At 50.7% G+C, this 12,866-nt stretch overlaps 1 protein-coding gene across 3 annotated transcripts in view; it reads right to left on the bottom strand.

Moving 5' to 3' along the window:
- LOC109376984 (Fc receptor-like protein 5) overlaps positions 1 to 12,866 on the bottom strand; it is a 23,294-nt gene that overhangs the window by 4,314 nt on the left and 6,114 nt on the right. Inside the window, exons 2-8 of one of the 3 annotated variants that reach the window (XM_019633160.1) lie at positions 11,823 to 11,843; positions 10,139 to 10,393; positions 8,933 to 9,187; positions 8,369 to 8,653; positions 6,519 to 6,803; positions 5,715 to 5,993; positions 2,765 to 3,043 (exon numbers count right to left, since the gene is read on the bottom strand). In XM_019633160.1, the coding sequence (XP_019488705.1) occupies positions 2,765 to 3,043; positions 5,715 to 5,993; positions 6,519 to 6,803; positions 8,369 to 8,653; positions 8,933 to 9,187; positions 10,139 to 10,393; positions 11,823 to 11,843 (1,659 nt within the window). The remainder of the gene's footprint in view (positions 1 to 2,764; positions 3,044 to 5,714; positions 5,994 to 6,518; positions 6,804 to 8,368; positions 8,654 to 8,932; positions 9,188 to 10,138; positions 10,394 to 11,822; positions 11,844 to 12,866) is intronic. The other 2 variants (XM_019633161.1, XM_019633163.1) reach the window with 2 other exon arrangements.

Below are 12,866 nucleotides of genomic sequence, written 5' to 3'. Positions count from 1 at the left end.
TAAAGTTAAATTCAGAGTCTCGTATTTGCTTGAGAATGCTGTGTGTGTGTGTGTGTGTGTGTGTGTGTGTGTGTGTGTGTGTGTGTCTCAGTGACATGGGGCTGTTGACAGATTCCAAATGAGACTATCTGATCAGAACACATTCCCACAAAATCTGCCTGTGTCTCCTGCTGGGGGCACATCTGCCCACAGGTAGATTATTCTGCCAGGAAGTCTGCATGGCTCACAGAGAAGCTTCTTGGCCCTCGGACAAATTGTTGGCCATCTTGGGGCTCCTCATTCTGGTCCAGTGACATCCACAGACCCAAAAGCCAGTGTTTTCTCCCTGGTCTTCTCTCCCTCATCACACTGCATAGACTTTTGTTCATTGAATTACAAAGGCTGACTGAGAACCTACTCTGTACCAGACACCCAGTGGGACAGGATTGCCGTGGAGACCAAAGCTGATGAGCTTCCATTCTTATGAAACTTACAGTCTGATATTGAGGGAGAGAGAAGAGAAACAGGAAATAAAGAGGTTTTCGATATTGCTAAATTTGAGAACAGAACAAAACATGATACTGGGATAGAGGATGTCATAGGGCTTCAGGCTTTCCTAGATAGACTGGGTTCTGACTTTGGAGCCTGGGGCTCAGAACACCTCAATTTCTTAAATAACGTCTTTAATCAACAATGTATATTGGGGGAATGTCTTCCTTTGATTATTCTTGATTCCATAACCTAAAACGAGAGCTATGAAAGAGCAAGACAGCCTTCAGATCCATATGTCCCCAAAAAAGACGTAGTAACAGGAGCTCCGCACAGACTCGTGTTTCTAAGGCCACAGACGGTTCCAGCAACTCGCCTAGTTGACAATTTCTGACCAGACCACACTCCCAGTCACAGTCACGCTCTGACTAATTCCTGCTCCCTAACTGTCCCCTGGGAGGGTGACGAGACTGCCACGGTGGCGCCCCCCTTGCTTTGCCAGGTAAAGGAGCCCAGCTCTGCGGCACCCACAGGCTCCCTGGTCGCCTTCCATGGGGCCTTGGCAAGTGCTGCTCAGCCGCCCCATCACTTCATTTCTTCCAGAGTTTGCTGAACGCTTGCCCCCGGGTTCCTGTTCCTGTTCCTGTTCCAACTCAAGTACAGAATTCCGGGCCAGAAGGGATCATAATTACTGTCTTATCTCATTTTCAATATAAGGTGGAAACAGTAAGACAAAGAAAGTCTACCCAAATTCTGGAGTAGCCATTTTCATAGCCAGAGCCAGAATGCAAGTTTTCTGACCCGTACTCATGTCAGACACCCACAGCAAGGTGTTTTCCGTGTACACCGGCTCTTTCTAGGAACCTGAGTCCCTGCCGCACACACAGTTCCCTAAAGACGTATTTTCTGAAGCACAGTTGTTACGTGCTGTGTGGCCCCAAGTCATCCTACTGTCTTGGCCACGGCTTGTTGGGTCATGGCGAGCAGTTGCTTTAAGAACAACCCATTACAGACTTTCCAGTGACCTAGGAGATGTCCTTGAGGCCAGGCCGCCTGGCTAGTCAGACGACCTAGAACCATGGCTTCAGCAGCTGGAGCAGAAGCTGAAACACAGAGCAAGAAGTCACGCCCAGAAGCCCACAGAAGTCTTTGCATAACTAGAAGTCATGAGATTGAGGGGACACCATAGAGAGCACACGGGAGCGGCCAGGGCCGGGGGGCAGAAGGGCACAGAAAGAAACAGCTGGTGGGCCTGGGACTAGAGTAATGGAAGCTTCTAGCTCATCAGGTATCAGTACAACCCGTCTTTCGGGAGTAAATTATATTCTGAAGGGTTCTCTAGTTCTATGAATCTGGGTATGTCGGCCTGTTTCTCTCTCTCTCTGGATATCCCACAAAACATCACCCCCCAGGGAACACCAGGAGTCTCTGTTTTCTTGTCATGTCAAATGGGCTGATGCACCAGATCTTCCTGCTTTCCTGAAAAGAAAACCAGACTTTCACTCTCTACTAAACACAATCCAAGTGTAAATAGAAGCAATTCCACTCCAGAACCACACTTGGGTAACCACGAGCTTACACCTACAATTAGTACACTTTTCTGAACAGATGTCATACTTCAACAAAAACTTAAAACTATAACACAATAAAATGACGCTGGTTTTAATGGATTAAGACGAGGGGTCACAGAAACCCCAGAAAACCGAGGAGCTGGTTCACAGGAGCTCCTCCCTTCCTCCCTCCCTCCCTCCCTCCCTCCCTTCCTTCCTTCCTTCCTTCCTTCCTTCCTCCCTTCCTTCCTTCCTTCCCTCCTTCCGACATTTCCAGCCTACTGGGAGAGTTTGCCCTGCTTGGCGACTCCTTGGAGACATTTCCAGCCTACTGGGAGAGTTTGCCCTGCTTGGCGACTCCTTGGAGAAGTAAGTTTTTTGGCCACTGCTGGTCCCTATGCCTATGCTTGCAGCTAAGTTCGGGTGTGTCCATGGGGGAACGTGACATGCCTCTGTGCATCCAGTTAAGAGAAACTGGCTTGGGGACTGAACACGCTGAGCACGAGACGGTAATCTGAGAAAATACATTCATCTGGTAAAAGCTCGGAGTGCATTTGAGGGGTTTGGCCGAGCCAGTGCTGGATGATGACTAGGCCCACAGAGAGCAGGTTCTGTAAGCAGGGAGCCAAGGGGGGCACTGGGCTGATGCAGGTAGAAAACAGGAAGGTCCGTACAGACTACTGAAGGGGTTGGTGTGAGTAGAGTCTGGGTCAAGCGGGGGTGACTGGCAGGAATCCAGGGCTTACCGATGACAGAAAGGGTCACGGCCTCACTGCGCTGGTGGCCAAAGTCATTGGTGGCTGTGCAGTGGTAGTTCCCAGAACGCTCTGCGGTCAGAGAAAGGCGGAAGGACCCTACTCTCCAGAAAGTGGTTTCTACCTTCTTTAGCAATGCATCTTCATGAAAAAACTCATACAGGATTGGGAGTGAACCTCTCTGGACTTCACAGTGAAGTGTCAGCTCAGCTCCCTCAAGAGCCCGGGCCCCAGGAGGCATGAGGGTCAGGACAGGACAGGATACAGGAACTGAGGGAGAGAAAAAAAACAGTCAACAGTTGCTTCTGCCACTTCCTGTACGTGGTCCATGAAATGCCCAGTCTCATCTCCACCGGCCCTCAGGCGGCCGCAGCCTTCCAGGCTGTTCTCACCAGCTGGCTTCTGTCCCCCACGCTGCCCATTTCAGTCTTTCCTTCCATATCCGACCCCCACCCTCCAGTCCATCCTCCTCCTCTGTCTTCCTTGCAGGCCCCTCACCCGCGTGTGCCAGAGGCAGCGAGGCTGCTCTCAGTGGAGAAGCCTTTCAGTTTGCTGCCACCAGATGGCGCCCTTCCCCTCCCCTGTGCCTGTGACCCTGGAAGAGCTGACCCTCCCCCCAACCAAGGAGGGTCCCCTCTTTTCCTGACCCTGAGCCAACCTGTCTCTGTTCCGGATGTAAATTCGCTTCTTCCAAACACGATTTAGATGGTTTACTCCTCTCCACGTTAGAAAAACAACAGGACAAAACAAACGCACCCTATCTGCACTGACTGTCCCCAGGGTCTCTCTCCCCTTTTCTGAGGACAGGATTCTGCAATAAGTGGTCTACTTTCATTGTCATCATTTCTTTCTCCCACACTCATTTGTTTTTGTCCATTAAAACCTGTTATTTATCCCCACCAACCTACTAAGGCTATTTTTTCACAGTATGATGATAAAAATAATAAATATTACAAGGATAGTATAGTGCTGTTGACTACGTGTCTGGTGTGTGTGCGTTTGTCATATATAATCTGCAAACAATGTATGCAGACACGAATTGAACGATGAAAACCACCCGCGACGCAGGTCCTACTATGGTTCCTAATTTACAGATGACAGTGAAATGGCACATCTAGCAAGAGGTGAGGCGGGGGCCAGGCCCAGGTATTATTCTGCCTCACTTTGGTTTTCTGGGGGCTTTGTGGCTAGATCAGGGGTGTGACTCAGGGCTTACCTTTCGCCATCTCTCCGCTCTGCTTTATCTGCCCCCTAGATTTTGCCTAAAGCCATCTCTTCCCTGGGTTTCTAAGGTGCATACTTTCCCCAGCCGCATCCCTCAGTGTCGAGAACCGGGGCTGGCTTGGGGGTTCTGTCCTCTCGGGCTCTCGCCCCTACTCTTGGCAGCTGCCCAGACTGGCTCTTCTACCATCCCTTCTTCGCCCTGCAGCTGGAGTGATTGTCCCAAATATTAAAACCCTTCACGGAGTCCAGGTTGCCCTTCAGAATAAAGCGTAAGCCCTTACCAGGGCTTCTAAGGCCTGGCAACCTGGCCCCGCCCCCCGCCCACACCTCGTCCCGCCCCTTCGGCCCATTTCACTGGACGCTGCAGTCAACACAACTGACCTCCTCCTCTCAGTTCCTTTTTTTCTCCTTCCCTCACCACAGCTTTTTAGCATGTGTCTCTCTCTGAACAGAGCCTCTTCCTCCCTCTTCCAGCCCCTCCCCTTTTTATCTGAACTGTTGCCACTGATCCTCAGGTCTCAGTTCACACCAGAGCGCTTCTGAGAAATTGGCTCCCAACCCCCAGCTCTGACTGGGGCTCTGTCCCATTTGCGCCCCCAGCCCCCAGGCACCTCTGTCCCTTGGAGTGCTGTGGGGCCTGACCATCCACAGCGGCTCTCAGGTCCCAGGAGCTGTGAGCACAGGGCACACTGCTCTAGCCTGGCGTCCCTTAAGTGTCAGCACCGTCTGGTGTGCTGTACACATGCCGCAATCACAACTGGGTGAACTAATGAGCCGCTGTGTAGGGTTTATACGTCTCTGATGGCATTTGGTAGTGGTGTTGCGGCTCCAACCTCCTCTGGACGTCAGCAGCACAGCTTCTCCGTCTCTTTCACTTGTCATCGCACTCCAGGGTCCCCGCTCCCTTCCTTTAGAATCTTTTGCACAGCTGCTGTGGGACGGGGTGGATTCTGGCTAGTCCCCAGCCTGGCTCTGTTGTTTACAGAAGAAAACACCGAGGCCGCTTCCGGGACCAGCCAGGACAACCAGATCACACTGTGTCCCTCGAACTGGGCCTGGGCTTTGCCCATGGACAGCACAGAACTGAGATTCAAGGCTCAACAGGAACGTTTCAACTTCCTGTCTATTCGACAACTACCGCGGTGGCCTTCCGGACATGAAGCCAAGCCAGCGGGGGTGAAGTCACCTCCACCAAAGGGGTTACCCCTTACCTGCAGCCCCCACCCCGTGCCCCCCTCACACCATTGCCTAGCCAGCTCTAGAAGTGCTCACTCAAGAGGAACTTCTTTGGAGTAACGAGGCAACTGCTATCTGTCTCTGTATCTCACATGGTTATCGAACGGGTTCATGATCAATATCTGAGAGTGAAGGGTCAAGAGACACCTCTGTGCCCCCGGGGACTGATGTGTGGCTACTGAGAACAACTTAATGAATGAAAATCAGGCATCTGGGGGTTCACAGGGCAAGTAGAGAGAAAGACAAAAGCAGTTAGCTCCTGACAGGCTGGGGGTCAGGAGACAGAAAACTGCTCTGCAGCTGGCAAGGGCACGATGGCACCTGGGCTGCACAGGACGGAAGCTCAGAAGGGGCCGACCACTGATTCCGTGAGCCAGGAAGCAGGGGAGGATTTTAGGTTGGCCCCAGGGAGAAGAAGAGGAAACTTGAAGGTGGAACACATTTCCAGACGGGCTGGTGAAAGAGGCAAGGGCTGGCTTACCCTTGACTGAGATGGTCACGGCCTCACTGCGCTGGGCCCCCAGGCCATTGTTGGCTGTGCAGTAATAGTTCCCAGAATGCCTTGCAGTCAGAGAAAAGCGGAAGGACATTGCTCTCCATGAATTGGTTTTTCTCTCTTGAAGCAATGTATCTTCACGAAAAAGCTGATACAGGATTGGGAGTGAACCTCTCTGGACTTCACAGTGAAGTGTCAGCTCAGTTCCCTCAAGAGCCTGGGCCCCAGGAGGCATGAGGGTCAGGACAGGACGGGATACAGGAACTGAGGGAGAGAAAAAAAATAGTCACCAGTTGCTTCTGCCACTTCCTGTAGGTGGTCAGTGACACGCTCAGCCTCATATCTGCTGGCCCTTAGGTGGCCGCAGTCCCCCGGGGTTTTCTCACCAGCTGGCTTCTGTTCCCCACGCTGGTCCTTTTCCTGAGCAGACCTCTGGCCCTCAGTTCTCTGCTGTCTCCCTTTTTTAGGTGACCTCACTTGCATTTTGCAGAGGAAATAAAGCTCTCAGCGAAGAAGTCCCTTATTTTGCTGCCGCCAGGCCCATATCTTTACCTGGTCCCTTCACTCTGCCTTCTTACCACGGAAGAGCTGTGCCCTCACCTGCCCATCTGGTCAGTCCCTGTTCTCTATTTCCCCCTTCACCACGTAGACCTCAGGGCTCTGCCTCTGACCTTTCTTCTTTCCAGACTTACATACTGTCCCAGGACCTGTCCTCTGTTCCTACCCTGCCCTTTGCAGTCTTCTCTGAGCTTGACAACCCCTCCCTCAGATGATATCTGAAAGACACACCTCTCACATGGATGGTGACTGTCCTGCTGGCAAAGGTGAGGTAACTGGTGCTGGCTACACAGTAATACTCGCCAGCATCACTGCTTTTCACTGTGGAGATCCTGAATTCTGCTTCCGGGGAAAATGGGATTTTTGTTGCTACATCCTGCAGCTTGGGTCTTCTGTACCAGGAGATGCTGAAGGGCCCTGAGACTCCGCGTACTGAGCAGACAAGGACCAGCTCCTGTCCTTCAAACACCGACTCTAGGGGTGGGCGAGTGTGTATTTGGGCCCTGGCAACAGCTCCTGAATGAATGAAGATGACACGGGGTTCTTGGCAGTGGGGTGCTCGTGGCTATAGAAGAGTCACAGGATGGGTGGGGCTAAGTCTGCTGAACACATGTAGGAAGTCGGCCTGGAGTGGGATTGGCCTGTTCCTTGGGAAGAGGGCGGAAGTGGTGGACAGACTGGGCCCTCCACAGCTCAGAACACCTTCCGCTCCCTAACGATCTGTGGAACTCCTGGTACAAGGGACAGAAGTGACCCTGCCCGTCTTCCCCTTGTGCCCTGCCCATCCCCTGGCACAGCATGGGCCAGTCATTCCGGGCATCCACCCAGTGCCCCCCAGCAGGGGCATCATTTTGGGGAAGTGGCAGGGGTGGCGAAGGGGCCGGGGAGACGTGGCATATGAGGTGCTCTACCTGGAGCTGTGCTCACTGCAGGGACTGGCCGAAAACCACTCACTGGCATTATGCTAAGCTTGCCCTCGAGCAAGCACTCACTTCTTGTCCTCTCTAGCCTGTCAACTAGACAGTCAGAGGAGGCGGGCCCAGGACAGTGCGGAAACCTGTGACGAGTGTTCCAGAGCCCAGCTGGGCATGGTTTTGCACAGTGAGGATGGTTTGGGGCAGAGCCTGTCAGAGCCACCCTGGGGTCTTGAAGAACAAGGGAAGCTACCTGAGCAGACAGGGAGTTGGGCTTGAAGTTGGGGTTCCACTAATTACGCTGGGGGGTTCTGTGCTAGAAATTACTAAGTTGCAAATATTGGATAACACCCTCCCCACCTTCTCTAAATTGTCCTTCCTTAAACTGGTGACCTAAGAAACACACATTACCTGTGACGAGCACAGAAGGTTAATAATACATTCTAGGCAGTTTAGAAGAAACAGTCATAGAACGAGTTCTCTTTTTCACCCAGGAAGGGTAGTGAATTTGTGGATAATGCCACCATGTCACTCCACCCTCACTGGGGAAAGCATGTACCACAGACTATGCATCCATTCCTAACACTCAAATAGGTTTCCTATGACACAGGTCAAAGTTCACCAGAGGAGGCATTTGACCACTGGGTACCGGTCATGCTGAGACGTGGGGAACAGCAATAGTGGGTACGAAGCCACCCCCAGTGCCAGGGAAGTGAGGATCATTTATTTCCCCAGCTTTTGTCCTTTGGTTTTCTTGTTCTTAAGGGCTCTGCTGCAGGCACCCCGCATTCTAAAAGCTGCCCATCTGGCCGAGCAGAGTTCATCCAGCCGTATCAGAGGGCTCGGCCACAGCCCTCAGCTTAGGCCCACAGGCCGAGCAGGCGGAAAGCGGTGTCATGGAAGGAAGGGGGACTTCAGAGGGGAAAGAAAGATATGCATTTGGTGACACTGAAAGAGAAAGTGAACCTGTCCCTCTCTTCTTGGGCTTTCTTGCCTCTAAGCTCATCTAAGATGCACACAGAGTTGGGGTTTGTCCTCTCATACAGCTCAGTTCCCACAGGTGAGGAGAGGCACTTCCCGCGGGCCAGGGGCCCACCCTGCTGGGCGGCTCCGCCAGGCTCTTTCCAGCCCCAGTCCTGGCAGAGCTCAGAGGCCCCAGACACTCACTCTGCACACGTATGTGGGTCTTCAGGCTTTTCTTCGCGACACTGACAGTCACCGTCTGAGCCTGGCAACTGTAAGACCCAGCGTCTTCACTCCACATGGCCGGGATCTGGAGTTCCGGGGAGTTGCTGCAGCCTGACCCCAGGGCCTGGCCTTCTCTGAAGAAGCAGAACCGGAGCTGGACATCTGACCTCTGCGGAGGGAGCCGGGTCTCACAGGTCAGGGTCACTGGGCTCCCCTCCTTGGGCTGGGAGGGGCTGGCTCTCAGCACAGGAGTTGGGAACAGCTCTAGAGAGAAGGGTCACAACAGTCCCCAGAGAAGTGAGGCGGGGAGGTGCTCTGGAGGAAGACTGAATTCACCCTCAACACCAGCGAGCGGACATACCCAGGCAGGAAAGGGGGGTGCCGCTTTGCCCCGCGTCCTTGAGCCCCAAGCGCTCACCACTTGCCGCGTCCTGGGCAGGAACGCGCCCGAGGTCCGACCCGGCCGGTCCAGCCCCTGCCTCCTCCCCAACCCCAGGGACCCCTATCGCGAGTAAACCATTTCGGAAACCACGCAGGCGTTACCTAGGACTTGGATTCGAACTTTGTTTGACGCAACAGAGTTATAATCTTCCCTAAGCGCTTTGCATTGGTACCAGCCGTTATGCTTCAGAGCCGCCCAGTGAATGTGGAAGTCAGAGCCGTCACGGAGGGCCTGCTGGTACCGGCTGTCCTTGTACATGACCTTGGCACTCAGGGCTGACCCCGGCTTTTCGCGGCATCGCAGAGCCACCGTGTCTCCTTCAAACACCGAAGGTGCGGCCTGCAGGATCAGGTCCTCTGCAGGAGACACAGACGCCGTGTGTTTCATCCCGTCTTTCTCCCTTCTTCTCATGATTATTCCAAGTAGGTTTGATCGGAATGGGGACTGGGGAAAAGGGCTTAAAATAATTATCATTTCCTTTTTTTCTGATTTGACCGTGAACACATAGTGCTTTGAGAAAATTCGGAAAGCAGAACTATAACCCAAAATCTCCTATCATCTCAAACCATACATTTCTTTCAGTTCTCTTTTCCTTGTGCACGTATGTGAGAGTCTATGCTGGGTTTTTGTTGTTGTTGTTTGTTTGTTTGCTTGTTTTTTTATGAAACTGGAATAGTATTTCTCTATGTGATAACTTGCTTTCCCTCAGTACGCTGTGTCAACTTTTCTATGTCATCAGTATCGTTACTGGACCTGGTTTTCAATATCCACAGTTTTCCTTCAATAGCAGAAATGTAATTTGTTTAATGAGTTTTCTTTCCTAGACCATTTCAGGTCTTTCAACTCTGGGCATGTATATCTAAGGCTGCTCCAGTAGGTAAATTCTTATGAGGGGAATTGTCAGGTCCAAGAAGGTAAGGATTTTCTTTGCGTCTTGCCCTATGCAGTTTCCTCTTTCACTAAATTAAAGGACCTTATTACCAGGAAGCTACTGCTTCATATCCCAAACAGGTGGTTTTCAGACAAAAAGGAAACCTCCCTCTCTTTCTCTCTTTCTCTCATATCTATAAATATGAACAATCCTTATTATGCTCTTTATTCCAAGTAAATTTTACTGGCTTAAAACTATACATAGATTCAGGAACCATTCACATAAGTTGCTTCTCAAATTTCCTTTCACCAAGGAGCTGGTAAAAAACACAAATTCCAGGGTCCTATTGCTATAGATTTTGATTCAGTGAATAGAGGGTAGTTTCTGGGTAACTATGTGAATTCTACAGTTTTGATTTCTTTCCCTTTTTTCTCACCTGAAGTAAACTCCAAACTCACGGGATCACTTTGGCCTGAGCCCTGGGTCTGGCATCGGTACTTGCCAGACTCCTGAACCTCATAGGTGTTCCCTGGGATCTCTCTTGATGTTTTTGTCCATTTGTACTGATGGAACCATGTCGTTTCCTGCGGTGAGTTGGACAGGAATGCATTACAAGTCAGATTCACCTTCTCTCCTACGAAGGCAGTTGTCCATGGAGGATGGAGGGAAATCATGGGTTTGGAGGCAGTTGCTGAGGAGGAAAGAGAAAAGGAGTCTGAGGTGGAGTTGCCTGCAGTCCCCACTACAGTGGCTTCTGAGGCAGACTAGAGGAGCTGGCTTTGGAGAATCCCTAAGAAACACCCCTGGGAAGGTCACCGGTCACTCAAGGCTGCATGTCAGTCCCAGCATTCACCTCTCCCAGCACAGAGGGATTGCTTAGGGCAGCGGTTCTCGACCTGTAGGTCGCGGCCCCTTTGGGGGTCGTGCGACCCTTTCCAGGGGTCGCCGGGTACTTGTATGTGGGCGTATCTGCATGTGGGCCTGGAGACGGATAGAGGAGCGGTGTCTTGGTTCCTAAGACCATCGAAAATATGTGTTTTCCGACGGTCTTAGGCGACCCCTGTGAAAGGTTGAGAACCGCTGGCTTAGGGGATGTTAACGAGCAAAATGACTTAAAGAGGGAAATGCCTGCAGGACTCCCTGCCAGATGTCAATGGAGAAAATGGCTGGTTCACCTGATCCAGAAGCGACCTTAGAGAAAGTCACCCCGGCCCTGCCACTTCACCATGTTCAAAAACTCCTAAAAACGTCCCCTAGTAGTTGTGGAAATCACATTTTACACTTTCCTAAAAGGACAAATCACAGTAAGATTTTGGCTCAGAGGAAACCTCAGCTGGCACCTTCACTAAATAGATGATACCCAGAAAAATCCCACATAGGTAGCTGTGGCAGAGCAAGGAGTGGACAAGTCATTATCCGGGCTCCAGAGGTGACCTAGACAAGGATGCAGCCCTGGGGCAGCTGATCTGGGCCAAGGAGCAAGGCTGTGGAGAGTTCTCGCTTTTCAAGGGCCCTCATATGTCCAAGACACTGTGACCCAGGGCAATGACAATAAATGCAGAACTAAGAAAATGTATGATACAGATAATGGGTCTTTCCCCCCACTTTTTCCCTGTTGTGCATCTTTTGTTTTCCATTTAGGACCTAGTTGTTGGATGTTCTTCTGTTCTCCACACGTTTCCTGGAGGGTTTTACTTCTAAAACTGTAGAGAATGTGACATTCCTGCTGGTATCTCCACAGTGTGGTGTTTTCGAAGGACTGTTTATAGCTTGCTGATTGAAGAACACCCTGCACTTTTGCTATGAAGTTGAAGATGTCTTGCATTGTTAACTAAAAGTAACTTTAATTTACATTAAAAGTCAGTGTAAGGCCCAGCCAAGGCCAGGAGCTGTTTGTGCATTTGCTGCTTCCTCCGCGGAGGGTCAGAGTATGGCTATGAAGTGACACTGGCCCTTGGGCAATGCCGGTAGATCAGATGACACTTTCGTATCCCCTCTAGCCTCAGCAAGAAGAACAAGAGATATTAGGGGTCCTCAAGCAGCAATTGCAAATGTTTCCTGTTTATTTGGGAGACATCCTTACCCAGAGACACTGAGGTAAAAAAGCAAGGAGAACTCACCAAATTGTCCACTGACAGAAGCTGCAAAAAAATAAAGAGACAGAGATGAGCACAGAGCATGAATTCTTTGGCTTTTCAAAGGTGATACCCGCTTTCCTCAATCATTTATTGTTTCTTTTATTTAAAAAAACTATTTTAAAATTTTAATAGTCATTTATCAAATGTCTATATATACTAAGCATTGTGCTTGGTCTTTTAAGATCAATAAAAAATTGTATCTGCCAGCAAGAAGTCGATTGGTGGGGGAATCGGAAACATGAAATGAAAGTAATATAATTATAACACAGGGTGTCAGTGACCTAAAAGAAATAACACTTGGGGTACCTTGAGGGCAGAAGGGCTACCTGTCACAGTGTATAGGGTATGTGTGTGTAACTGGGTGGCGAAGAGGGCGTGTGGATAATGAGAGGCACCTGAAGGAAATTATATGAGAAAAGTATGCATGAAAATGTAGGAGTCAGCCAAGCAAAGGGGCCTGTGTGTGGCAGGAGATACTGGGGAGGGTAATCAAAGCAGAAAAGGCACAGAAGTGAAGCGATTGCATTAGTGTTCAGGAGCTGAGGGGATTCGGAAAGGTAGGAAGTGGTGGGGGAAATAAAATTAGAATGGCATGCAGGGCCCAAGTCCCGGATGGTAAGTAGCTCAGACTTTATTATAAATGCAGTGTGAAGCCATGGAAAAGTTTCAAGTAGGAGAGTGACAAGGTTAGAATTTGGAACATGCATGGAGCTCTCTGGCAGTGGGCAGACTTCAGTGAGACCAGATGTGAAGTGGAGAGACTGGTTAGAAGGCAAAGAGACTTCCAGTCAAGACGGCCGAGTAGGCAAAGGCTGTGCTCGCCTCCTCCCACGACCACATCGAAATCACAACTAAATTACAGAACCACCAACCTTGAGAACCACCTGAAGACTAGCTGAACAGAACTCCTATAACTAAATGATATAAAGTAGAAGCTACATTGAGACTGGCGGGGGGAGGAGGTGTGAAAATAGGCTGGTCCCACACCCACGTGTGGTGGTTAAGAATTGGGAGGGATGGGGCCGG

This window comes from Hipposideros armiger, unplaced genomic scaffold (genome assembly GCF_001890085.2).
Source record: "Hipposideros armiger isolate ML-2016 unplaced genomic scaffold, ASM189008v1 scaffold_1256, whole genome shotgun sequence".
Classification (NCBI taxonomy): Eukaryota; Metazoa; Chordata; class Mammalia; order Chiroptera; family Hipposideridae; genus Hipposideros; species Hipposideros armiger.
Note: the sequence above shows the minus strand (reverse complement) of the source record. Positions and strands in the feature narration are given on the sequence as shown.